This window comes from Melampsora larici-populina, assembly GCF_000204055.1.
Source record: "Melampsora larici-populina 98AG31 unplaced genomic scaffold MELLAscaffold_28, whole genome shotgun sequence".
Lineage (NCBI taxonomy): Eukaryota > Fungi > Basidiomycota > Pucciniomycetes > Pucciniales > Melampsoraceae > Melampsora > Melampsora laricis-populina.
Window position 1 is genome coordinate 920461 of NW_006768792.1, and position 22611 is coordinate 943071.

The following is a 22611-nucleotide window of genomic DNA, read 5'->3' on the forward strand; positions in this document are numbered from 1 at the left end:
CTAATCTGCATTGTCAAACATGAGAGATGAGTGGGTAAGAAAGGGATGAGCAGGGTATGAAGAAAATGATTCAAAGGTACTGACCATCATGTATCGGTGATCCATCCAATGTAGAATTATTTTCATCATCATGTTCATCAGTGTTGCGTACATTGGCCGAAGTTTGGTCGGTTCGAAGGTGAGGCGTCTGGGTTTTGGAATGTCTCTGTTTATGATTTGGAGGCTGGAGACCGGGGTGGTCATCGGGATTAGCGGAATCATCACGAATTCGTTTTTTTGATTGAACCTGCGATCGTTGATCAGAGGAAGCTCTCGGCTGTTCTTCATCGTCACTATCTGCGAGTCCTTGATTGGTAACTCGAGCTTGTGGAGCTTGTGATTGTGTAGGTTCGTCTCTTTCTTCTTCAGATGAGCTAGCTGATCGTTGTTGTTTTGATTTCTTCTTTTTTTTTGATTTTTTTGGTTTGGGTTGTCGCTCGGCTTCTGGAATTAATTCTATCGCAAAGTGTCCACTTTCAATATCTTTCAGCCATAATTGTATAGTAGAACCCTTAGCTCGCCGATGGCCCAGTTCAAGTAACTCCGGTGATAATAGGCTGCCTGGCTTCTGAACAATGCGAATTGGCCAACCCCTCTCTACCATCTCGCCTTGTGGATCTTCAAGTTTTGGAAATATATTTCCTTTAAAGACCACATCTAGATTCCAACAGATAAAATCAGCTACCCGGGTGAAGTTTACAAAAAGAACAAGGTACCAGACTTACCAACTAAAGAATTCAACTGGCGTGTAAGTCTAGTTTTGCGCTCATCACTAGGTTGCTGAACCTTGGTGGGCGCTTCAATTTCTTTTCCGACAGTCTTCCCATGAATATAAGTTTTAAATTTACTCGGTATTTTAGGGTGAGTCTCAGCCCATTTAGCAAAAGATACGTCGTTTGAAAAAGTCTGTGACCAGCCCTTGTAACTACCACAACTGACGGCAGTAAGATAGTAGGTGATTTGATAACGTTGACAAACAACGGAGAACTATTTTTTTGTATTAATATTGTGAAGATATAGAGTGGACAAAGATGATCAACTCACATCGTGATGAGCTTTCTGTACCTCAGATAATGACTTCTTCTGTAATGTTGCTACAGAAGAAGTAGGATCCTGCCGGCCGTGACACACAAGCAGCTTTTCAACATCAACAAGTTCCTTGAAAATAGGCATGTATTTCGTCCGATCATCTTCGCTAAGTTGATGCACCTTGGGAGCGGTCGAGGAGGCGTCAAGGTGGTCCATACTGAGGTCTTCTGCATCTTCATCTTCAGCATCTTCACGTTCGAAATAAGATAGATCGGGTAGATTTGCTAGAGCAAAAAAATAAGGATCTTTGAAGACTGTCTTCTCATCGTCTGTGAAGCCCTTCCACACTTTAGCAAGCTTCTTGTTCCGGGTAACCCAATCATCCCTAGTAGCTCGTTCTGGTACTATAAGCAATAAGGACAAAGCATTATAAATAGAGTGATAAGATAGGAGGAATGAGAACATAAATAAGATTGAAGAATTCTGTACATACACTTTTCTTCAAGAGCACGCTTACAGAAACCGAGGAAACGAATCCAGGAATTCACATTACCCTTCTTCCCTCCTTCTCCTCTATGCCCAATGCACAAAAAGAATGCATAAGATGAAGAAACTAGTCAGTCAATACATACTTGATTTGTGTAAGGAAGAGAAAACCGCGGGAAAGTTACACAATCTTCCAAACAACTGCTTCAGGAACCCCTCCCATCAGCGCAGCCATCAACATGCGTTTTTCATATTGCATTCTGATAGTTTTGACTAAAGCGTCAATATCAGGATGTGCTCGATTTGCTTTTGAGGCCTGTTTGGCGATATCTTGTCGAAGAGCCACAAGAGTCCAATCGTTGAGTGATTCCTCAAAGGTATCCATCTCTAACCCAGGATGACGAGAGCGGAAGATGGGACTAGACTGCTTTTTGTTGACATTGCTTTCCTGTGGTTGTTTGGTCCGATTTTGAGGGTCTGGATTGTTGTTAGCAGTACTGTCACTTGGCTTCTTGCCTCCACCCTTTTTTCCCTTCTTTGCTGCAGAGACTCGTTTCGAACGGTTGGTTGAGGAAGTCGGTTCGTGATCACTTTCAGAATGGGATCTATTGCTTGACCCACGATCCGCATCATCACGGAAGTCGGATTCATCCTCGTCGGGGTTCTCAACATCTTTTGCTCTCTTCCGGCCAACAGATTGCTTTGGTTTTTGGACTGAACCTCGGGAAGACCTAGTCGTGCGGCCGCTAGTTTTTTTGGCCATTGCTGAACCAAATTGAGAGTAGACCTGAAGATTGTTTGAAGGTAATGTAAGAGTAAGTCGTGTTAAATGGAATGAGAGAGAGCAGAGGTAATAGTTATTTTGTGAGTGTGTGAGTGTGTGATGTCGGTTATGGAATATGTTATCGTTGTTAGTTCGAAGTGATGAAGTCTTTCGGAGGGGAAGTCTGGAAGAAATTAAGAAAACCTTACTTAATCAATTTGAATAGGGTCAGAAACTCCTACCGGAAGAAACTCCTACCGGAGTTTCCGGTAGGAGTTTCTGACCCTTGTTTTACAGTCCACCCCGTGCTCAAACCGGTAGGTAGGGATTAAAATTGATCAGTGATATAATTGGGTCTCCACGTCTTTGACAAATCAGATTTTATATGTTATCATTCACATTATCTGATTATTATTTTAAGCTCTTAGATACTTTGAACCTCCTTACTTCGACCTTTCAATCCATACCCAATGGCAAATAATGTAACCCAAGGTGAGCGGGAAATCTTGACGTGGAAATCTTGACAAGTGGTGATTTGTTCATCGAATAAAAGTTAGGCATTGATTGATTGAAGGAAATGAGAAAGATGAGCCAGTTATGCGCCTATATATCATATACAATGACTTCCAGGCGAGGTTATTTTATGTAATGTATAGGCTCATAACAGATTCATTCGAAAGTATTGAAAAAACTCTGTGTGCAGGTCATTTGTTGTGACATAGTGTTCTAACAGAACCTTGTGATTTAAGGTGGATAAACAATTGATCTCCATTCATAAATCAATAGCTTAGCTCTATCAACCCGTAAGTTATGTGATATCATACTCATTCTCATTGAAAGTTCATGGTGATTTCAGTAGTAAATGACAACATGTGGGGGCCATTTGTTGAGACACAGCGCTCAAATGAACATTTGTCATTGTTTGAGTTAAAATGAAAGTAATAGTGTCTTCACGAAGGGACAGCATAGTTCTAACAATGTTCCAATTTTGTTATATAATAGCCAACATTGCAGTATCATCATGATGTTTATAGCAATTATGAACTTGTGCAGGTCAATCTTTCAGACAGGGAACTCAAATAAAACTTCTTCAATTTTGAACATGTTCAAAACTAACACTGGTGTCATGATAAGCTAGCATAGGCCTATCATCCTGCAAACTTTTTGACAATGATCTGAAATGTGTTTGATTTAATGCAACTCGTGTTTGCTTACAAATAGCAAGTAGTATTACCGGTGTTCCCAAAGCCCGCGACGGTACACAGGAGTCTATTTCTGAGGGCAGGGGTGAGAAGCAGGAAGGGCGCGTGCTCTCATAGGGGCACGCACCGACTCTCCAAGAAGCTGATGGGTTTCAAGTTCGGAAGCGTGAGAAAGGAAAAAATTTTCCTCCTCCCACGCTTCCAAAATTCACAGCTCTCCCTGGGAGACTTCCTGCTCAGCTCTTCTCACCCCTCTTCTTTTCTTCAAAAAGATCTTCATAAACAATTTTAGATTTCGTTGGTTTTACAATAGCTCTGCAATTCCACAAAACAACATCCAAAAAAAAAAAAAAAAAAAAAACTTCACTAGTGATTCCATAGAATTAATTTCCTTTTTCTCTCTCATAGAAGTTTATCTAGAAGATTTTAATTCTCATACAACAGTGATCAAGATAGAAGATGGGCAAAACTAGAGCAATGGCAAAGGGGTCCAATTTGGGCCAGTCAACGTCAGGTCCAGCAGCTGAAGACGACAACCTTATTGAAAACGACACCTCCTTCCATGATGTAGATGAAGACGGCAAGGCTGGTGAACGTGAAGGTGATGGACTGGAGGACGACGAAGACGACGCATTAGAAGAGGCAGATCTGCAAAGGGAGCCCCCAAAAGCGCCGATCAAACTAGTCCTGAAGAATGGGAAGTTCGTAAACGTACTCACCGAGGAAAGGAAGGAGAAGTTGAAGAACCCTCGCCAAGATGACTCGCTAGACGACTCAACGGACGAGGATAGTGACTCCAGCGCATGTGAGTTGTTAGCGTCTCAAACACTCTCGTCTTCGAGACACTCCCGTATTCGGTAGAGAATGCCCCCGCATAGATGTGCTTGCACTCCGCCCTACGGGTGTTCGGGAGACCCTCAGGGGTTCAGATCCAAGTGACCTTTGATAGGATACTTGTAGATCCGCAGGCTCCAGCCGGAGACATAGGAGTGGTTCTCACGAGAAGCTCGTTGATCCGGTTGTCCTAGCAGTGAAGAGAGGCGGAATGTGCTTTGAAGTCGCGGTAGCTGATTTACCATTTCGAAATTTTACCTCTCCGGCAGCTTTGGCAGCTGTTGTTACCTCGAGAGAGAAGCCAAGCAGTGGCAACGGGAAGGGGAAGAAGAAGCCGAAAGGCAAATCCTCTGAGCGTGTGGCCTGGCTTGAAGAGATCGTGGCAGAAGTGGAGAAAGGCCATCTTAATCGTGTGAAACGCTTGAAAAAGAAGTTCTACGATAAATACGGCGGACCCGATCCTAAGTCATCCTCAAAAGAGAAGTCTGTGAAGGCGAAGAAGAAGAAGAAAGAGTCGATTGTCAAGTCGAGATCGAAACTCTCTAAGTCCAAGAAGAAAAGAAAGAGCGATCAGAAGAAGAAGAGAAAAAGACACCTTTCTTCTGACTCTTTGTCGAAAGACTCAGACTCAGACTCAGACCAACGAAGCGGGGCGCACGCTGTTTCCTCAGACTCCTCGGACTCACGCTCGGATTCTGCTTCCTCTTCTCACTCAGAGAGGAGTTCCTCGAGGCGGTCTTCTAAACAAAAGAAGGTTTTGTTTAGGAATAAAGAGGTGAAAGCCTACGACCTCCCGAATTTACCAAAGAGGTGGGCGAAACATTTCAAGAAAATGGATGATTACGTACCTCTCTCGATTTTCCTCAGAGAAAACATCGACAGTCTGGGAACGGCAGACCCAAACATCCTTGACTCGGCGAGCGAACGAGCGCTGAGCAACCTCGATATCAAAAGAGATCGGTTGATGGACTTCGGAGAGTTCGTGGAGGCCTCTAATCTAGAACGGCGGTACGCGACAGACCTTTATGGCCACGTCGACTACGCAAAGTGGATCCCTAAGCACGTAAAGGTCGTCACTCAGATTGGAGAACGCTATGGCTGTTGGATGGTAGCTCTCCGCTATCATCTATACATTCGGTCCTCTGTATTCCGCCGACAAGAATCTGATTCAGCGGATGACGAGTTAGATAAATTGAGGAAGAAGAAGAAGAACGTGTCTTACACTTACGTCTCTCTTCCGGATGGTCACCAACCAGGGATCGAAGCGGTGGCGAAATGGCACGCGGAGCTGGCTGGTGATTTGGTATATGGATCGATGAATCCATACGCTCAGGGTGGCCCGAAGTTTGGCTATAGTTTCAGAACCGGGAAAGAGAAACCCCGTCCAGCCATCAAAGCGACGGTGCCCGCCGAACAGTCGAGCGCGGACGGAAACTCTGAGCACTGGAAGTCCAGAAGAAGGACCCGGGGGAAGGGTTCAAAACCTTCTTATCAAGGCAAGTCCAAAGCAGGTGGTGGTAGCTACACCCCTTTCCATAAGAGCAGCAATGTGACGAATCGTGAGTTCAGACTGTAATCTGCCGTCCCTTTTTAGACTCCTTACTCACGCAAGGTTCGCTCTCCCGACTCGGACGCACACGCGCTGATTCCTACCCACAGATGCACAGACTTCGGAGGCCCGAGCACAGGCACAGACGTCAGCTCAAGGAGCGGTGCAGAAACCGGCATATGTCCCGGCGAAGGTGACGCCAGCCCAAACAAAGTGAGCTAACGCAACACGCGCTAAAAGAAGTTTTAAAAACAGAAACTGACTAGTTTTACATTCTCAACCATGCTGAATCTTGCGGTCAATCGCTCCGTGACACCCGAATGTTTTTGCTTTACTCCGGTAGCCTGTGTCCGTTCTGGGGGGGGGTGGAATTCTTTGATTGTTTCTTGTTCTCTTCGTTGAAATCTTTACTTGTGTATTGGTACGCGTCCAGAAAATGATTGTCTCGTACTGAAATATGTTGTCGGGTGGTTGAGAAGGAAATAAGAATCTGAGTTTGGTTTTGTTCCCATATTCTCTCTCTTGCTGGCGTCTTCGTGATGTGGATTTAGCAAAGTGAGTCCGTGGTAGATGCAGCTTTGACTCCAGTCTTGGCAGTTTCTCAGGAACCAGGCGAGAGTCGGTTGAGCAACGGAAAAAGAACTACCGACACAGATTCAGAGTCAGATTCTCAGTCAGAGGAAGAAGAACCCGATGAGAGAAAATCAAAGATCTTGCCTTTGAACCAGCGAAAGATATACACGGTGCCAGTCACTAACATGTGGCCTGCAAGAGTCCGCTGTGACATGGTCATCCCGATGTGGTCCGCCTTGATGAAGGAAGTTGTCCTGGATGAAGACATCCCCTACATAATCAACGGGTTCAGGGAGGGCTTCTGTTTAGGGATCCCTCAACACGAGATAGAAGGTTTGGAATGGTACACACCTCCGAACCACGAGTCAGCCAGGGAAGCAAGAAGCGAGATAGAAGCTACAATCTGGAAAGAAGCTCAAGCTAAGAGATTGATCGGACCCTTCTCGAGAGAGCAAATCCGAGAGAAATTTGGGTTCTTTCGAACAAACCCGATGGGAGCCGCGATCAATGGGGATGGATCCGTCAGGTTAATAAACGACCTGTTGTTTCCTAAGAACAATCCATCGATTCCGTCAGTGAATTCTTTCGTGGACAAGCGGAACTATGAAACCCAGTGGGACGACTTCAATTGGGTAGCACTGTTCTTACAAGAAAACCCGGGACACTGGATGGTGGCGATTTTCGATTGGGCAAAAGCGTACCGGCAGCTGCCGTTACACCCTTCCCAAAGACGATTTCTATGCCTGTTAGACTTCTATGACAGGGTGTGGATCGATCTAGCCGTGGGCTTTGGCGGAGTAGCCAGCTGCGGGGTATTCGGCGCCCCGGCAGATGTCTGGAAAGTCGTCATCTCGGTCTTGTTGAAGCTCATCGTATTCCGGTGGGTGGACAACAACCTCATTTTCAAGAGGCCCAGTGATGAGGTATCGCTGGAGGACGTCTAGAGATTGAGCGCCGAAATGGGGGTGAAGTCTAACCCTAAGAAGAACCAGGAGTTCGCGGATGAACAGCGTTATCTCGGGTTCATCTGGAATGGAAAGGACCATTCCGTCAGATTACCGGAGGAAAAGTTGGAGGAAAGACTTGCCTTGATAAGAGAGTTGTTGGTCGAAGGCGCGACGTGGAAATACGCCCAGATAGACAGCATCTTAGGGAAGCTGGGTCATACAGTGAATATAGTCCCCCACATGGCAGCCTACCTCCGGTCCTTCTACCAATGGTTGGAGAGTTGGGTCAATCCTCAAGCAGAGAGGAAGGTGCCTTCAGACGTAAAGGACGACCTGGAAGAGTGGCTCACCTGCTTGACAACTTTTGACTCACGTCCACTAGTGACGTGCTCGAAGCCCTTGGAAATCGGTTGGGTAAATGACGCGTCGTCGTCTTTTGGGTGAGTGTCACGTACCGTATTGTTTCGTTACGTTGTAGGCCGTGACTAACCGGACATGCTTGTTAGGATCGGAGTACTGGTGGATGCTAACTGGGCGAGTTTTAAATTTATTGAAGGCTGGCAAACTTTTCGGCTACAAAATGGGAAACGCTCGATAGCTTGGGCTGAGACCGTAGCCGTGAGGCTGGGTCTCCTGGTCCTGGACAAGATCTCGTCAGTGAGAGGAAAAACATTTTGGGTAGACACCGATAACACGACGACAGAAGCCGGCCTTCGGAAGAGGAAGTCTAAGGATGCCCTCGTAAATGAGGAGCTGAAACAAATCCAGCATCTACTCACTAATTTAGGTTGCAACGTGAAACAGAGGAGAGTGGTTTCCGGGGATAACAAAGCAGATGGACTATCCCGAGGCATCCTCGGAGATCTCGCTTGGTACAACGAAGTTCTGATTCAGGTGCCAGAAGATCTTCGCGTCATTTTGCATCAAATTACCCTGAAGAACGATGAGGAAATCCCCTTCTAGAAAGTCAGAGACAGTCACCTCGAACGAGCCGACGGAAGGTGATCTGCGGAAACTTACAAAGGCGTACGGAACATTCAAGAAGAACGCTCATGGAGTAGACGTCTCAAGAGATGACGAGGTCCAAACCCATTTCTTGAGAGGCACCTGGGCAGACGGAACATTAAAACACTACAATTCAGCTATCGTGAAGTTACACAGATTCGCATCAGTGAAAAGGTTGAATGCAAATGAACTCTTACCAATATCGGGAGACAGGATGAAGGAGTTTGTTGTATGGGGTTCTAAGAAGGTAGAGGAGAGGGCGAAAGACGATGAATCGGTCAGCTCGAGAACTCTAAAAGCCTACGTAGCCGGGATCAAGGCATGGCACCTCTTCCACAACGCTGTTTACCCGTCACACATCGACGGCGCGGTCGCAGGGCTCTTGAAAGCCTCGCGTGCTATTGAGGCAGAATTCAAGAACAAGGAAAAGAAACGCCCACCGGTGATGGTGTCCGATCTCGTCGTCCTGTGCGAACACCTTCCGAACAAGGGGGAGAAAGGCCTGGCAATCCTAGCTTTGGCACTCGTCGCATTCTGGGGGACAGCGAGGTTAGGCGAGTTGGTTACCAACAAGGACTCGGACAAGGTACCTAGATGGGAAGACGTAGCTTGGGGAAAAGGAGACGTCAACGTCAGAATCACCTTGAGGAACGCAAAAACCGCGGGTCCGGGAGAAGTTCAATTCATACACCTCCAAGAACAAAAGTCGACCCTGAATCCGGTGAAGGCCCTACGGAAGCTGTTCGATTATCGACCCAGGAACCCGTCAGATAGGATCTTCTCAATAGGGTCCGGTAAAAGTCGCAAAATCCTCAAGAAAAATGAAACAGTGACATACCTGAGAGAGATTTGGAACGAGAATAGATCAAAGAAAAATCAACTTCTGTATGGTCATTTGTTCAGAATCGGGGGGGCCTCGTTAAGATGGAACCTCGGAGCTTCAAGAGAAAACCTCAAATCCTGTGGAAGGTGGTCTTCAGACGCGTACAAGATATACCTTCGAAAGTATTCAGATAGGGAGCTAAGTTCGACGAAGAAGCTACTGAATGATTTGAAGATTTCATACGGAAAATGACAAGCGGTTTGAGAAGACCTCGGGCGGGGGAAAAATTTTAAAAAGCCTCACTCTGATGTGTATATGATTTAGTTGGAAGGTAGCTTCAGCGTCCTTCGAGTTTGTTCAGAAAATAAAGTTCTCCTTTTGTAAGGATCAGCGCGCAGATCATCTGAATTGGCCGCGGATTTGTGGTGACAATATAAAGTTTAATTTCCCATACAGAAAGGATGCGTTTAGGGGAAAGATGAACGGGAGTGTTGAGAGTTGTTGAGACTCACGCAGACGAGAGATTTGGGGGCTTCTCATGGCTCACGGCTCTTCGTTTACGTGAGTCTAGGGGCTGAGAAGCCCACATCTCCGAGAGCTCTGTTCTCGCCTCAGAGAGGTTCGAGGTATGATCTGAGGATCTTATAATACCTCTGCTCCTGTCTGGGGCCCACCCCACACCACTTTACACACAAACAAACAAACATGTAAGTCTGTGTCTAAGGTGGAAGAACTTTCGCTCCTGGTATTGTAGGTTCCTTAAGCACGGGCTCAGTCACCAGTCATAGTCATATTCAACATAGACTTACCACCTAACAACTGTCTATCACACACACGTGAGAAATAGACTTGGTAATGGCGTCAAAAAACAGAAATGACGACTAACAAATTTTAAAAAAAAGAAAGTTGATTTTTAGTTGAAGCTATGCCATAGTATTATGACACCGGTTTGATTTTTCATTTATCTTGAAAAATGAAAAACTTTTATTTGACGCCCGTGTCTCAGAGAAACTTGAGATTTGTGGATAAAGTATCAATGAACCTGAAGTGAGCTTATGGAGCATATATAAAAACTCGCATACCCATAGATCTATGATGTAAGATAAGGGTTCATTTTCAACTTTTCTAGTAACTTGAAAATTGTGAAAGTTTTATTGGACAACTTTGTTTGAAGACGGGACCTGTACACGTAGGATTGGCTACTGTTATCACAAATGAAATTGTGATGGCCTTCTCTTTGATATAAAGTAATTCAAGATTGGATAGACCAATGCTTCACCATCATTTAATGGGTTCAGATTTTGTTGTAACTCAAGTAATGACAAACTTTTCTTTGAGAATTGTGTCTCAACAAGTGACCTCAGGTGATTGCTACTCGTCGATTCACCATTTACACCACTTTGATACTCAAGTTTTGTGACTCATGATTGATAGTTGTGATGGGCATTTCAAGAAGTTACAACTATCCTTAAACCACTATTTCGCTATGTACATTCATTTGTTGATGAATGTGATCTATGTGAGATCCACCAACAAATTCTCCAACTACAAATGTCCTCGCTTAGCTTAACTAGGTCGAGTTCATTTAGTCTCAAGGCAGGAGTTGCATATGCCAATTGTTTGTCATATCAGAATCAGGTTCGGATATACGCGCATAAGAGGGGGGATGATCTTTGGATCACTGGTTCTCCCTGTGACCAATCAATTTGCTTCCTAAAACTTGGTTTTGCTCGAATCCTATACGCAATCATCATGGTTCTGCCTGGTGAAGAGATTCGGCCAAACGTCAAGCGTCAGAAGAAGTCGAAAGATGGCCCATCGGGTTCTGCTAGACAGCGATTGGCTGCTTTGAACGCTCGTGAGGGACAAGCATCAATAGAAGCTCTTGAAGACAATCCTGCACCCAACAACAACACCGCCGGCCCAATCAATCAACCTCCAGCCAATGAAGTTGACGAAGATGAAGAGAATGAGCATTATGAACAGCTTGTGTATACTCACATAGAAAATCCTGATAACGATCCGCATAACCCTATCACAACCAATCCATCCGATTACTTTCGAAGCGTGACCTATCAGGAGCGCACCCTTCGCAAAGAAGTCAACTGGCGAGCGGTGATTCACTCCTTATTCGGTGAATTTCTTCCATGTAGCCGGATGACATTCCAATGGGGCCATCCACAACTGTGGAATCACGACTGGAATTCGGAATGTAAATGCCGCGAATGGCAGAGGCATGAAGTCATAGTCGATACTATTGATATCATTGGTGAGATTTGTGGTGCTTGTGTAGTCAATTGTACATACAACTGAGTCTTTTTTCCTTGACATCAAAGGTAGATCGAGGCTATTGATCAAGTCTTGTAAATGTACCTCTGATTTGATTCGTCTGGTAAACATGGGGTATATTGGAAGTGCACCTATTCGACCCAGAACAGCATTTTCAATACGCTTGTTACGTTTTTTCCATATCCTTTGGAAATTCTCAAGTATCCGGATTGCACCTTTTGTTGAAGGCCTAGATGAGTACTTAGACGCACAAAATGCGATTTTCTTTGTTTGCGGTAAGCATCAGGTGAGTTCTATTACTATATTGCACTAATACATACACAATAATCACCACCTCAAATAGCGTCGTGATTTAAGGAAGTGTTTTTCCGAAGCGGTTGATGTCTACCGAGAGATGATCAGATTAGAGGAAGAAATGACCATACGCAGTCTGAAGTTAACTGCTCTTGATGAGCTTGCCGATAACTGTCCATCATGCTTTGGACCTCAGACTCCGGGCATCAGGGACAGTGAGCCCAATCTTATCATATGTATGGATGCTAACTTTCAGCAACGACGTCACCTCGCCGCAAGTGCAGCGTGGCGAGGTGACACAGGAATATTGCCTTCTCTTTTCATTCCACCAGGGGAAGTGAAGATGTGGAAGGATCGAATGGACGCAACACAGAATCGTAGACGTGTTGGTGTGGAGGTTATTGTGAGTCTCAATACAGTATCTGTTGAACTCGATTGAGAACTCACAGCTGATTATGCTTTGTCAATAGGATCCATGCAGTGCTCAGCACACCGCTGCCAATGATACACGAGGACGCCAAACCTGGCGTGGATGCGATGAAACTGGTCTAATGGGCATGGCTTGTCGCCACGATCATTTGCTCAAGTTCATAAATTTGGTTCAAACCGGTGAAAAGTGAGTTTCTTTTCCCTTTGGTTTCCACATAATCTGACTAGTTTGGATATCCTATACGTAGAGGGTATTTTCCGCTGGCCATGATGGATTGGATCCTGCGGAAGACTGTCAAAGGTGATCATGAAGCTCCTCGATTTGGAATACTGTACGACATTGGTTGTAATATGGAAAAAAGTATCCTAAAGATATGTACTATTTAAACATTCTCCAAGGAGACCTGTATTCATTTCTTTTTCCGACAAAACCAAACAGAGAGATTTTTTCAAGGATGAAAGAGCAGCCAAGCGGCTTAAGTTTGGAACAAGTGTCTTTCACTCTCATGTTCACCAGTGGGCTTGTCAGCTAATGTACAACCCACGACTTAATGAAGATTGGGGGATGTCTGATGGGGAAGGGCTGGAGAGAATCTGGTCCAGCCTAGCCGCTTTAGTTGGTGCATTGAGGTACTCAACTAAAGCCCACAGACTCTGTGCTCTCAACTTACGAGCACAGCATACTAATAGAGTCAAAAGGATGCAATCAAGTATGTCAAATTCCTATATATAATTGATAGTTTGATTATATAGAAAAATTATTAATGAATCAATGTGACTTAGTACAATGGTTGAAAACCCGCTTGGCATCAAGTGGGAAACTCTTCCATACAAGCGCGGGACAGCTTCGAGATTTGAGACGACGTAAACCAACGTACACAGAGGCTTATCTGAAAGCACAATGGACTCATCAGAGGGAAAGCCAACTGAACGCTATGGTGAACGAAAATTCACAGGCTTTGACCGTGAAATTGAATAAACTCGTTGCCTTGGAAGAACGTCATCAGGAGGCCAAGTTGAGTACATATGAGTCGAATGTTTTGTTTTGTTGCTTCAGTCTCATGTGGTTTATTTCTCAGAAACGAACTTCGAGCACTGCAGGCTAAGCACAGGCGGAATCAAACAGCCGCCGAGCGTCGAAAATTAGCAATTTTACCAGAGACTATACAGCTCCTCGAAGAAGAGATTGATGATCTGGCGGAGCAGCTAGGAGGTCCACACTATCGTGACATGCCTGGACGTTTGAGTGAGTGCTTCATGTCATAAGGTACACTGAACATGAAAATATCAATAACAAAAAGCTGCCTGTAGCACCAAAGGGTAAACTTCTTATTAGGATCCGGGTTTCAAAATCAAAACTCTATGGGGCTCGGGTTGATGTCTTTGAGATGCAACGGAGGAACGATGAGAGGGAAGGTTGGAGCCGATCAAGTCCTTCCATGGCAGTGTATGATAGGTCACTAAATTGATCATTTATTCCTTCTGACTAAAACTAAAGGCACTCGAAGCCAACAGCATACAAAGAAAACTCTGTGAGAAAAACAAGCCCTCTTGAAAGTTAAATACAACACCTTTGAGGGAAATGTCAAGAAATTCAACACCAATTTTCCCACCGATGAATCCATCGTATGCCCATCCTTTGACGAGATGAAAAGCCTATCCCTAGCAGATTGGTTTTGGGACATCGGTCAACTTACTCATCCTGACCAGCCATGGGCAATGGATCAAGATACACAGGATGGAATTCGCGCTTACCTGTATATGACCCACGCTAGTGATGAACTACGCCGGATTGGGAGAGAATGTTGACAATCTATCAGTTGGGCATTGGAGATGGAAGGGAAGGTTTCAGCTCTCAAGACAGCTGTCGAAATCATAGGTCGATTCAATACATTGTTTCAAATAATGAACTAAGACTTACCCTTTGCCAAGGCCTGTTCTACAGATGATGATCCAGACAACGAGACGAATAAGTGGATCATTGGTGTTGTGCGCTCAAAGGTAACACTGCCAGCTGATCGATTGAAAAAAAGTAGACAAGTGCTGCGCAGTCTCCATTTGCGTATTGAACAAGAACTGGCTCGTTTGATGATTTTCTGGAACTGTGGAATGTCGGAGTTGTTGTCAAAGACAAAAACATACTGTCAGCTTACAGACGAAGAAGAGGAAGGGTTGAGGGTGCGGTGGTCAGATTTGGTAGCCAGAAGCAGACAAGCCTGGTCAGCGAATGCACATGCAGAGATCCTTGATGCTGTTCCACTCGACGAGGACGAAGAGGCAGAGTTGTTTCTGAATCTTTGGGACGGTGATGATATTAGGGTTGATCCCGATGAAGAAGACGAGGAGATTGAAATTGATGGTGGGGACAAGTTTGATGAGGCGATTGACTTGGAAGGTGGCGAGCTTAGAGGTGTGGAGGTTCAACCAGAAGGAGTTGGGGTCGACGCTCAATAAATGTATTGTATTTGAGTCAAAAGCTGTTGTATGACGAGTTGAAAGCTGTTGGTTGATGAAAATAGATGGAAGATGTTCGTTAATTTGGCTGAGTTGATCACCTGTTGTATTTTGGATTCCGGTGTGATTGTGTTCTGGTCTGGTTATGGAGGTTTGGTCTGGTCGAAGCTCGACAATCTATGTATGACTCCGATATTCGGTGAAGATGTCGGTGGATGTCCCTATGTAGCAGACAGCCACCAGACAGTCACTCTCAGTGTGATCTGAGATAGAGTCAGAACAGTCTGACTGTCCACCAGAGCACTAAAAGTGTTCTGACCTTATCTACCAGAGCACTGAGGGTGCTCTGACAGGCGTCCAGAGCGCTCTGAGCACGTATCAGAACACTCTCAGTGCTCTGGTGACTTTACTGAAATTTATCAATTTTTTCAGATACTTTCTTGTGCTCTAAAGTGACGGAAATGCATGAATTGAGGGTACAAAACATGTAAAAAGTGAAAAAAAATCTTGGAAAGGGACTTGTAGTGTGAAATGATAGTGCTCCAGAGCATCTGGATTGCTCTGCTGCGAAGCTCCGGCTTGTCAGCCGACGAAGAAGTACATTTCTTCTCTGGCTGTACAGTCGATTTGTACAGGTGCCACAGGTGCTTTCAAAAGTTGTTAAAGGAAGTGAAAATGCTGCTAATTCCCTTTCATCATAACCTCCCATAATATCACCAAGTCCATAACAAGCTCTTCCAGAAAAGGATTCCACGAAATCTTCAGGAGCAGGTGGTACCCCAGAGTCCTTAATTGTTACTCTATTTAATACTTGTAAATCATGTACTACCCTTAATTTTCCATCACCTTTAAGTACACAAAATACAGGACTAGTATAACTTGACGTGGATTGTTCATAAAGACCTGTTCTTATTCTTTGTCTAACTAATTCAATGAAATCATTCCTTATTGCTACAGGTATAGGAATAGGTCTAATTTGCCAAGGCTCATGTTCCACCACGGGTATTGCATAAGGTTGTCCATATGAATGCTTCAATAATCCTCTTTCTTCTTCACAATAAGCTATTGCTGCCTCCCTTAATACCAATATCAATAAGAATAACTTCCATTCCTCCTCACTGAACCGTTCTGCAGGTCCAAAGTTGCATTGCTTGAGTCTTTCCACCGTGGTTTTCTCAGTTTCTTTGAAGACTGGAGGATTTTTAATTAAAGGAGTAATATGAGGATCCCTTGATAAAGGTGGTCTTTGTAAAGGAAGATTTAAATACTGTGGCATTGGCGCATTAACAGGTTTAACCTTCTTGTCTACAGTCTTATATTTAGTACTATAACTCCTTAAATCCTTGAGTTCACGCCCTCTTCCAAATATTTCTTGATCCTCCAAACACATGATTAAGCTTAATTCATTTATTAAATCATAATCCACACTTTCTTTCTCAAATTGCAATCCAAATACTTCTTCTTCATCATCTTCATCTTCAACTATATCATAATCAACACCCAAGCATAAATCAGGTGCTGCATAACCTTGCCTTTCTTCAATTTCCACATTTAATTATCTTTCCCAATTTCCCTTATCAGGTTCACATAACCTTACCTTCATCCATACTCCTCTATTATCTTTTAATGTCATCATCTCTCCTAAGTCTTTCTTGAAATCCAATTGAACAGCATAATCAAATAAGAAAGATCTTCCCAATATTATTGGAGTTTGACTCTCCTCAGTTACGTAGAATTGAACCAAGCCTTCAATATTCCTTCCCATCTTAACCTTAACTTTCTCAGCAATCCCACATAAAACAGTCTTCTGTCCACCAATTCCTCTTACTGCTCCTTTAATATTAACCACAGTTTGAACAGGTAATAATTGCATAAACTTCTGAGGAATTATACTAATTTGAGAACCTGAATCAACCAATGCTTTCAATTTAATTTTACCAATTGTAATAGTAACATATCCCAAAGGCGTGGAATATAAAGGTGATTGAGGTAAATTAACTTCCATAGATGAATTACTTTCAGAATCAAATTCAAAGTCAGATAAAGCTGTACTGTTAACTGCTGAAGCCATTGTTTCTTGATTCATATTTAATCTTCTCTTTGAAACCCACTTCTTAACTTTTTCAGATACCACAGGAGAAATGGCGCATAATTCTTTAACTTGAATGTCAATAACACTCTTCATTAACTTTTGAACCACGTCTGTTACAACCCTTGGATTGTCTGCAAAGACTGGTCTTTCTAATTTATTCTTCTGTTCCCCGTGTCCTGGCATTATATAAGAAGGTCTGATTGTTTTATTTGAGCCTTCCTTAATATTTCTATTATCATCATCAGCGTGAATTCTTCTTAAACTCTCCTCCATTTCATTTATTCCAGCTTCTTCAATATTATTTTCTATATCTAAATCCATACCATCATCAATATCCTCAGCTTCTTCATTAATAGTAACCTTCTTCTTCTTCTTAGGTTCAGCTTGAGTTACAGTCTTTCCACTACGTGTATTTGCTGTAATATCATAAATTTTAGTTCCTCCTCCTCCCAATAATTCATTCCCATGACTTCTTAATATTTCAGGCATCCTCCAATCCCCTTCAAGAATACCACAACTTGTTTTAAGCTCTTGAATTTTATCTTTCCCGTCATTTTTAGTAATAATAGCTGTAGGAGTTACAGTTGGTACTACAGGTGTATTAACATGTACAGCTGGAGTTGTTACACGTTGTTGTTGTATATTTTGACGTGTAGCATCATTGGCTTGCTGTTCAGAATATCTAATAACTTGCTGCCTAATTCCATCTTCCCCTTGCTTAAACATTCTTACATTTCCTGAAGGTAAAAAGAAACCATCCATCCTATCTTGCAATAATCCAGCTTGCTTATCTTGAATTACCCATCAACATCTTCCTACAGTATGTCCTTCAGTATTACAATACACGCAGAAGACAGTATTCCCTTGATTACCATTTACTGGAGGTGGTGGAGGTTGATAAGTATTTTGATTATTAGTATTTGGATTTTGCGGATTATAAGGTCTATTAGCATTGTTATTATTATAAGGCCTGCTATAATTGGGCTGTTGTCCTTTATAATTCTGAGCTGGAAAATTACGTGGCTGATTATTAAAGTTATTATTATTGTTATAAGATTGATTAACTCTTTGATAATTTGACGGATTTTGCTGATGTTGAGCTCTAAAAGGTTCAGCTTGTTGATGGATTTGAGTTTGTAAAGAGTTTGAAACAGGAAGATAAGGGTGTAATGCATTTACAGGTGGTAATAATAATGGAGCCTGCACGTGATTTCTATGTAAATTTCCCAAATCACTACATAAAACTTCCATTTGCTGCGTGGCTTTTGCTTGCATTCCTCCTATTTTTGCAACTTTATTACTAGTATCTTTTTGAATTACTTCACTTCTAACACCAGCAATTTCATTCTTGATTGCAAACTTCTCTTCTCCAATATCCTCAAAGATTAATAAGGCTTCTTCTTCAATATAATGATCAACAACCTTCTTTAATTTATTTAAATTAGGTAACCTATATCTTCCACTATCCACCTTCTTCATTAACTTCTTTCTTATCATGCTTTTCTTGAATTTCTTTTGAAGCTCATCAGAGAGAGCATCATAGAAATGGTGTGCAACTTCTTCATCATTTGAATCAATATAATCATGTCTTGTTAAATATTGATGAATTTTGTCAAAATTAATTCTAAATGTTTGATATTCAGCTTTATTTGTAACACCACCAGTCCTAGCAGTTCTTTCTGATAAAGTTCTTAAATGATCAATTGAATATCTTGGTTGCTCCGTGGTAGTTTGATACCTTTCAAATAATTGTTCCTTAACTTTCTTCCAACTCCATTCACCAGTACCCCATCCATCCATTTCACGTATTTCCTCCTTCAATTCTTCTCCAACAACAAAGCTGGTTACTTGCCTGACCATATCAAGTTCTGAGGCGCCATTTGCTTCAGCTTGACTATGATAATTAATAATGAACTTCTTAACATTCCTTCCAACTTCAAATCTAATACTTGAATCAGTATTATCAATTCTACGTGGTTTAATATGACTTCTAGCCTCCTCATTCCTTTCTTCACTACTGACATCCCCATTACTAATTGAATCATCATCTGAAGAACTTGAAGAGCTTGAATAATCTCCTCCATCATCTTCTTTAATAATTTTCTTAATAACCTTCTTTCCTTTACTCTTTTTCACGACTTTTATCACCTCTTTTTCCTTCTCCTTCTTCTTTTTTTCTTCCTTAATTCTATTATTAGTGATCATATCTGCCACTTCTTTTTCTCTTTGTAAATAATATTGTTGTTGATTATAATATTGTTGCTGCCAATCCACGTCTTCCTCATGATCAGAGGGTAATAATGGTTCTTGTTCCCTGAATCCAGTAAAAGCTGAAGGTGGAATTGGATCCTCAGCAGCAGGTTGTTCCTCACGTTGTTTTCCATGAATAGTTGATCCAGAGGAAGGTCCTGGAGGTGGTGGTGGTGGTAATATATTAATAGAAGTAGAAGCATCTGGAACATAAACTCTGCTTCCAGAAATTCGTGGAGTTCTTTTATAATGAGATGTTGGTGGTAATTCTAATTCCTCATCTCCATCATCCACCACATCTTGATTATGCATCTGAATAACTGAAGACATAGCTTCTTTATATAATAAATTCTTTAAATAAGAACTAATTTTGATATATTTTTAAATGAGAATGAAAGATAATGTTTATGATTAATTTGAATAAATTTAATTTTAAATATCTTCTGTTGATAACCACGTGGATAATTTTTATTGAGTCTTGATGTAATATAATATACTTTGATTGTTGATAATGATTAAAGAGAAATTGATTTGATTATAAGCTAATTTTTAATTTGTCAAGCCCGGGCAGAGTCACCAATATGTAGAACTTATAACCCAACAAGGGTTATACAGAGCTGGAAGAGGATAATCTACTAATATAATGACTAGTAGAAGTTGTCTAAGGACTTCTCTTCTAAAACAACGCAATCAGAGAGAGCTCTGTTGTGTTGAGTACTGATAAGGCACCAGAGAAATATATCTTCACACGTATTTTAACTTTAAAAGCACACTTTGTATTACTATCAACACTGCTATAGTGTTATTCCCAAATGATAACTGAAGAAATAAGCAATATCTGATTGATATTATTCCCAATGAGTTGTTATGACTATAAAACTAAAGTAAATTTCTCTTTATATCTGTAATAAAGGGCGTATTTAAGTGACCAGGTACTATTAAAATAAGTTTATGATGATAAACAAAATAAGAATGGCGTAAATGATAAAGAAAAAAGGGGAACAACAGTCCCAAAACCCTCTCAAAGTATATATAACAATGTACTAGAACTTTTACAATGGTCAACAACTTCAAAACCAATCAAATCCGCCCAAAATTCCCTAAAAACCCCATGATGACGCAATGTAATGATTTTGTTACTAATAAATGATGTAATTTTGACAGCTAAACGTAATCAATGACGCAATAATATGATGTACAGCACTTCTTATGATGAATACAGGTGATTTTTTCCTTGTAAACTAGCTGAAAACCAATTTTTGAGATTACGAATTTTTTCAGATGTGCTCCAATTTTTGATTACTAAAGTGCATCTTGTAGCCCACGTGTTACTGATCATTTCTGACACCTACATGACCTACTTCTGATGAGTGATGAGTAAGATATTGAGTTGTGAAGTTAAGGTTTTGAGCATTACATGTTGACTTGTGACTGTAAATTCGAGATTCACACCAATTCTTTATTTGCCTTATAACGTTTTTCACAAACCTCCGTTACTAATGATTTAAAGCTTGTACATTATGTAATCCACTCTTCTGCGTTGAATGAGCCATCTACCAACCTATTCTGACGTCATTTGACATATGTAATTAGCTGAAAACCTCCATTTTCCACGAATTTCACCCATTTTCTTCACTTTTCACAGCTGCTACTCTCTTTTGCTTGCTCATGTAATATGACATCATCATCTATAACCTTAAAAATCCCGGAAAATCCGCTTGGCAACCTTAAATTCCATCACTACCACTATTACACAACCAAACTACACGTGTACCTCTTGTTTACCAACTTCAAAAAAGTACCTTTTCCCTAATAACTTTTGTTTCTACTTATCAACCTTGAAGATTAAAATTGTCATAGTATAATATAATGTTTTTCTTTCATATTCTAACCTCATAATACCCATAACTTTATTTCTACTAACCTAAAAACCATTTTCCAACCTATGTACCTATATTTTTGAATTTTTCTTATGTTTTTCTTTCTTTCTTTTTGTAATAAGTTTGTAAGTAAAATATAATGATGTTAATGTATAATGTGAAATAAAATGATGTAATGTTGACCTAATGACCAATACATAAGCCTACAAGAGCTTCAATTGATCAAAAACCTCCATTTTGAATTTTCTTTCCTGCTGAATCCTGCTAATAAACTGGTAAACTGGTAATTGTGGATTTTTTAATTGATCCCATAAATTGATCACCACAACTGATCTTCAAGAACCTTGTGATCAAAATGTTTCCGTGAGGTTGGTATATTCAAAAGTTCTCTTGAGTTAACCATGTGGTCTCGTTACTGACATCTGAGTTGGCGACAGTCCCTTATCGGAAACTAACTTGGAAACAGATGTGAACGATCAGAAATTCCTTCGCGGCTATGTATGGGACGGCGTAAACTCTCTTGGTTCATCTCCTGCTATCGAATCCAGCCTTTATGCATGGCCTTTTCCCGACGCTCCACCTCTCTCTGAAGACCCTTGCGCAGATTTTGTGTTGAAACAATATCCTCACCTTTTTAAAGTCAAAACTCCGATAAATATCGACAAATTCGAAACTCTTCTGGTCAATCATCCGAATCGTCCTTTTGTGAAATCAGTCATCAAAGGTCTAAAAGAAGGTTTTTCGCCATGCTCATCCCTTCCGAATGATTCCATCGTAGACGGACCGAATCACAAATCTTGCAAAGATAATCAAGAATTATTAGAAGCTCAGTGTCAAGAAGAAGTTGATAAAGGTCGCTACTTGGAAGAATTCACTACTCTATTGCCCGGTATGAAGGTCATCCCCCTTCTAATGGTAACAAAGAAAGATTCTCAAAAGATGAGAGTCTGTTTGAACATGAGTGCTGGCATCCATTCCCCTAATTCTCTGATCAAAAAATGCGACATTCCGATTGCTTATGATTCTCTCAAGACTTTCATTCCCTTTTTAATTGAAATGAAAGAAGAATTTGGTGAAGTAGATTTGTACAAATCAGACGTGGAGAACGCCTTTAGAATGATTCCGCTCCATTTACAATATCAAATTTGTCAAATCATCAAAATTAGGGGTGATAGGAAAAGAGTGGACCATGATCTAACCTTTGGTTCTTCCGCTTCTCCCCATATATTCTGCGGTGTTTTTTCTTTGGTTCTATGGATTGCAGAGTTCAAGTTCGGAATAAAGTACATGAACGACATGATGGACGACATTTGGTCAGTCTGTTCTAAAAAACACTCGGTCGAATTCAAAGGTCACTGCATTCCTTTACCTCAAGCAAAGTTGTTAAACCTGTGGGACATACTTGGTATTCCTTGGGTTTGGAAGAAGCAAATCAATGGTCCGGTAATCGAAATCATCGGTCACATTGTCGATTCCGAGAAGATGCTAATGTATTTACATCCGGATAAGAAGAAACATTTAATCGAAACTCTTCAAAACTTCGTATCTAAGCCAGGCCACTCTCTCAACGACTGGCACAGGGTTTTAGTTCATGCTTCGTGGGCATGTACTTCGATGCCGTGGGGGAGGTTTGCTCTCCAAAGTTTATATGAAAAGTCCGGCAAGAAGAAACA

The 22611-nt window shown here is 41.7% G+C and overlaps 2 protein-coding genes across 2 annotated transcripts; one reads left to right on the forward strand and one right to left on the reverse strand.

Moving 5' to 3' along the window:
* On the reverse strand, nt 1-2317 carry MELLADRAFT_88701 (uncharacterized protein; the record flags this gene model as incomplete). Its single annotated transcript, XM_007412036.1, has 6 exons — nt 1-5; nt 85-696; nt 765-1026; nt 1084-1472; nt 1562-1641; nt 1740-2317. The coding sequence occupies 6 exons, from the start codon at nt 2315-2317 to the stop codon at nt 1-3; spliced, it is 1926 nt and encodes a 641-aa protein (XP_007412098.1).
* An 11399-nt stretch (nt 2318-13716) lies between these two features.
* On the forward strand, nt 13717-14766 carry MELLADRAFT_56637 (uncharacterized protein; the record flags this gene model as incomplete). The annotated part of the gene is made up of 4 exons (XM_007412010.1): nt 13717-13924; nt 14018-14075; nt 14184-14364; nt 14479-14766. The coding sequence occupies 2 exons, from the start codon at nt 14351-14353 to the stop codon at nt 14714-14716; spliced, it is 252 nt and encodes an 83-aa protein (XP_007412072.1).
* Between the last annotated feature and the right edge of the window lie 7845 nt (nt 14767-22611).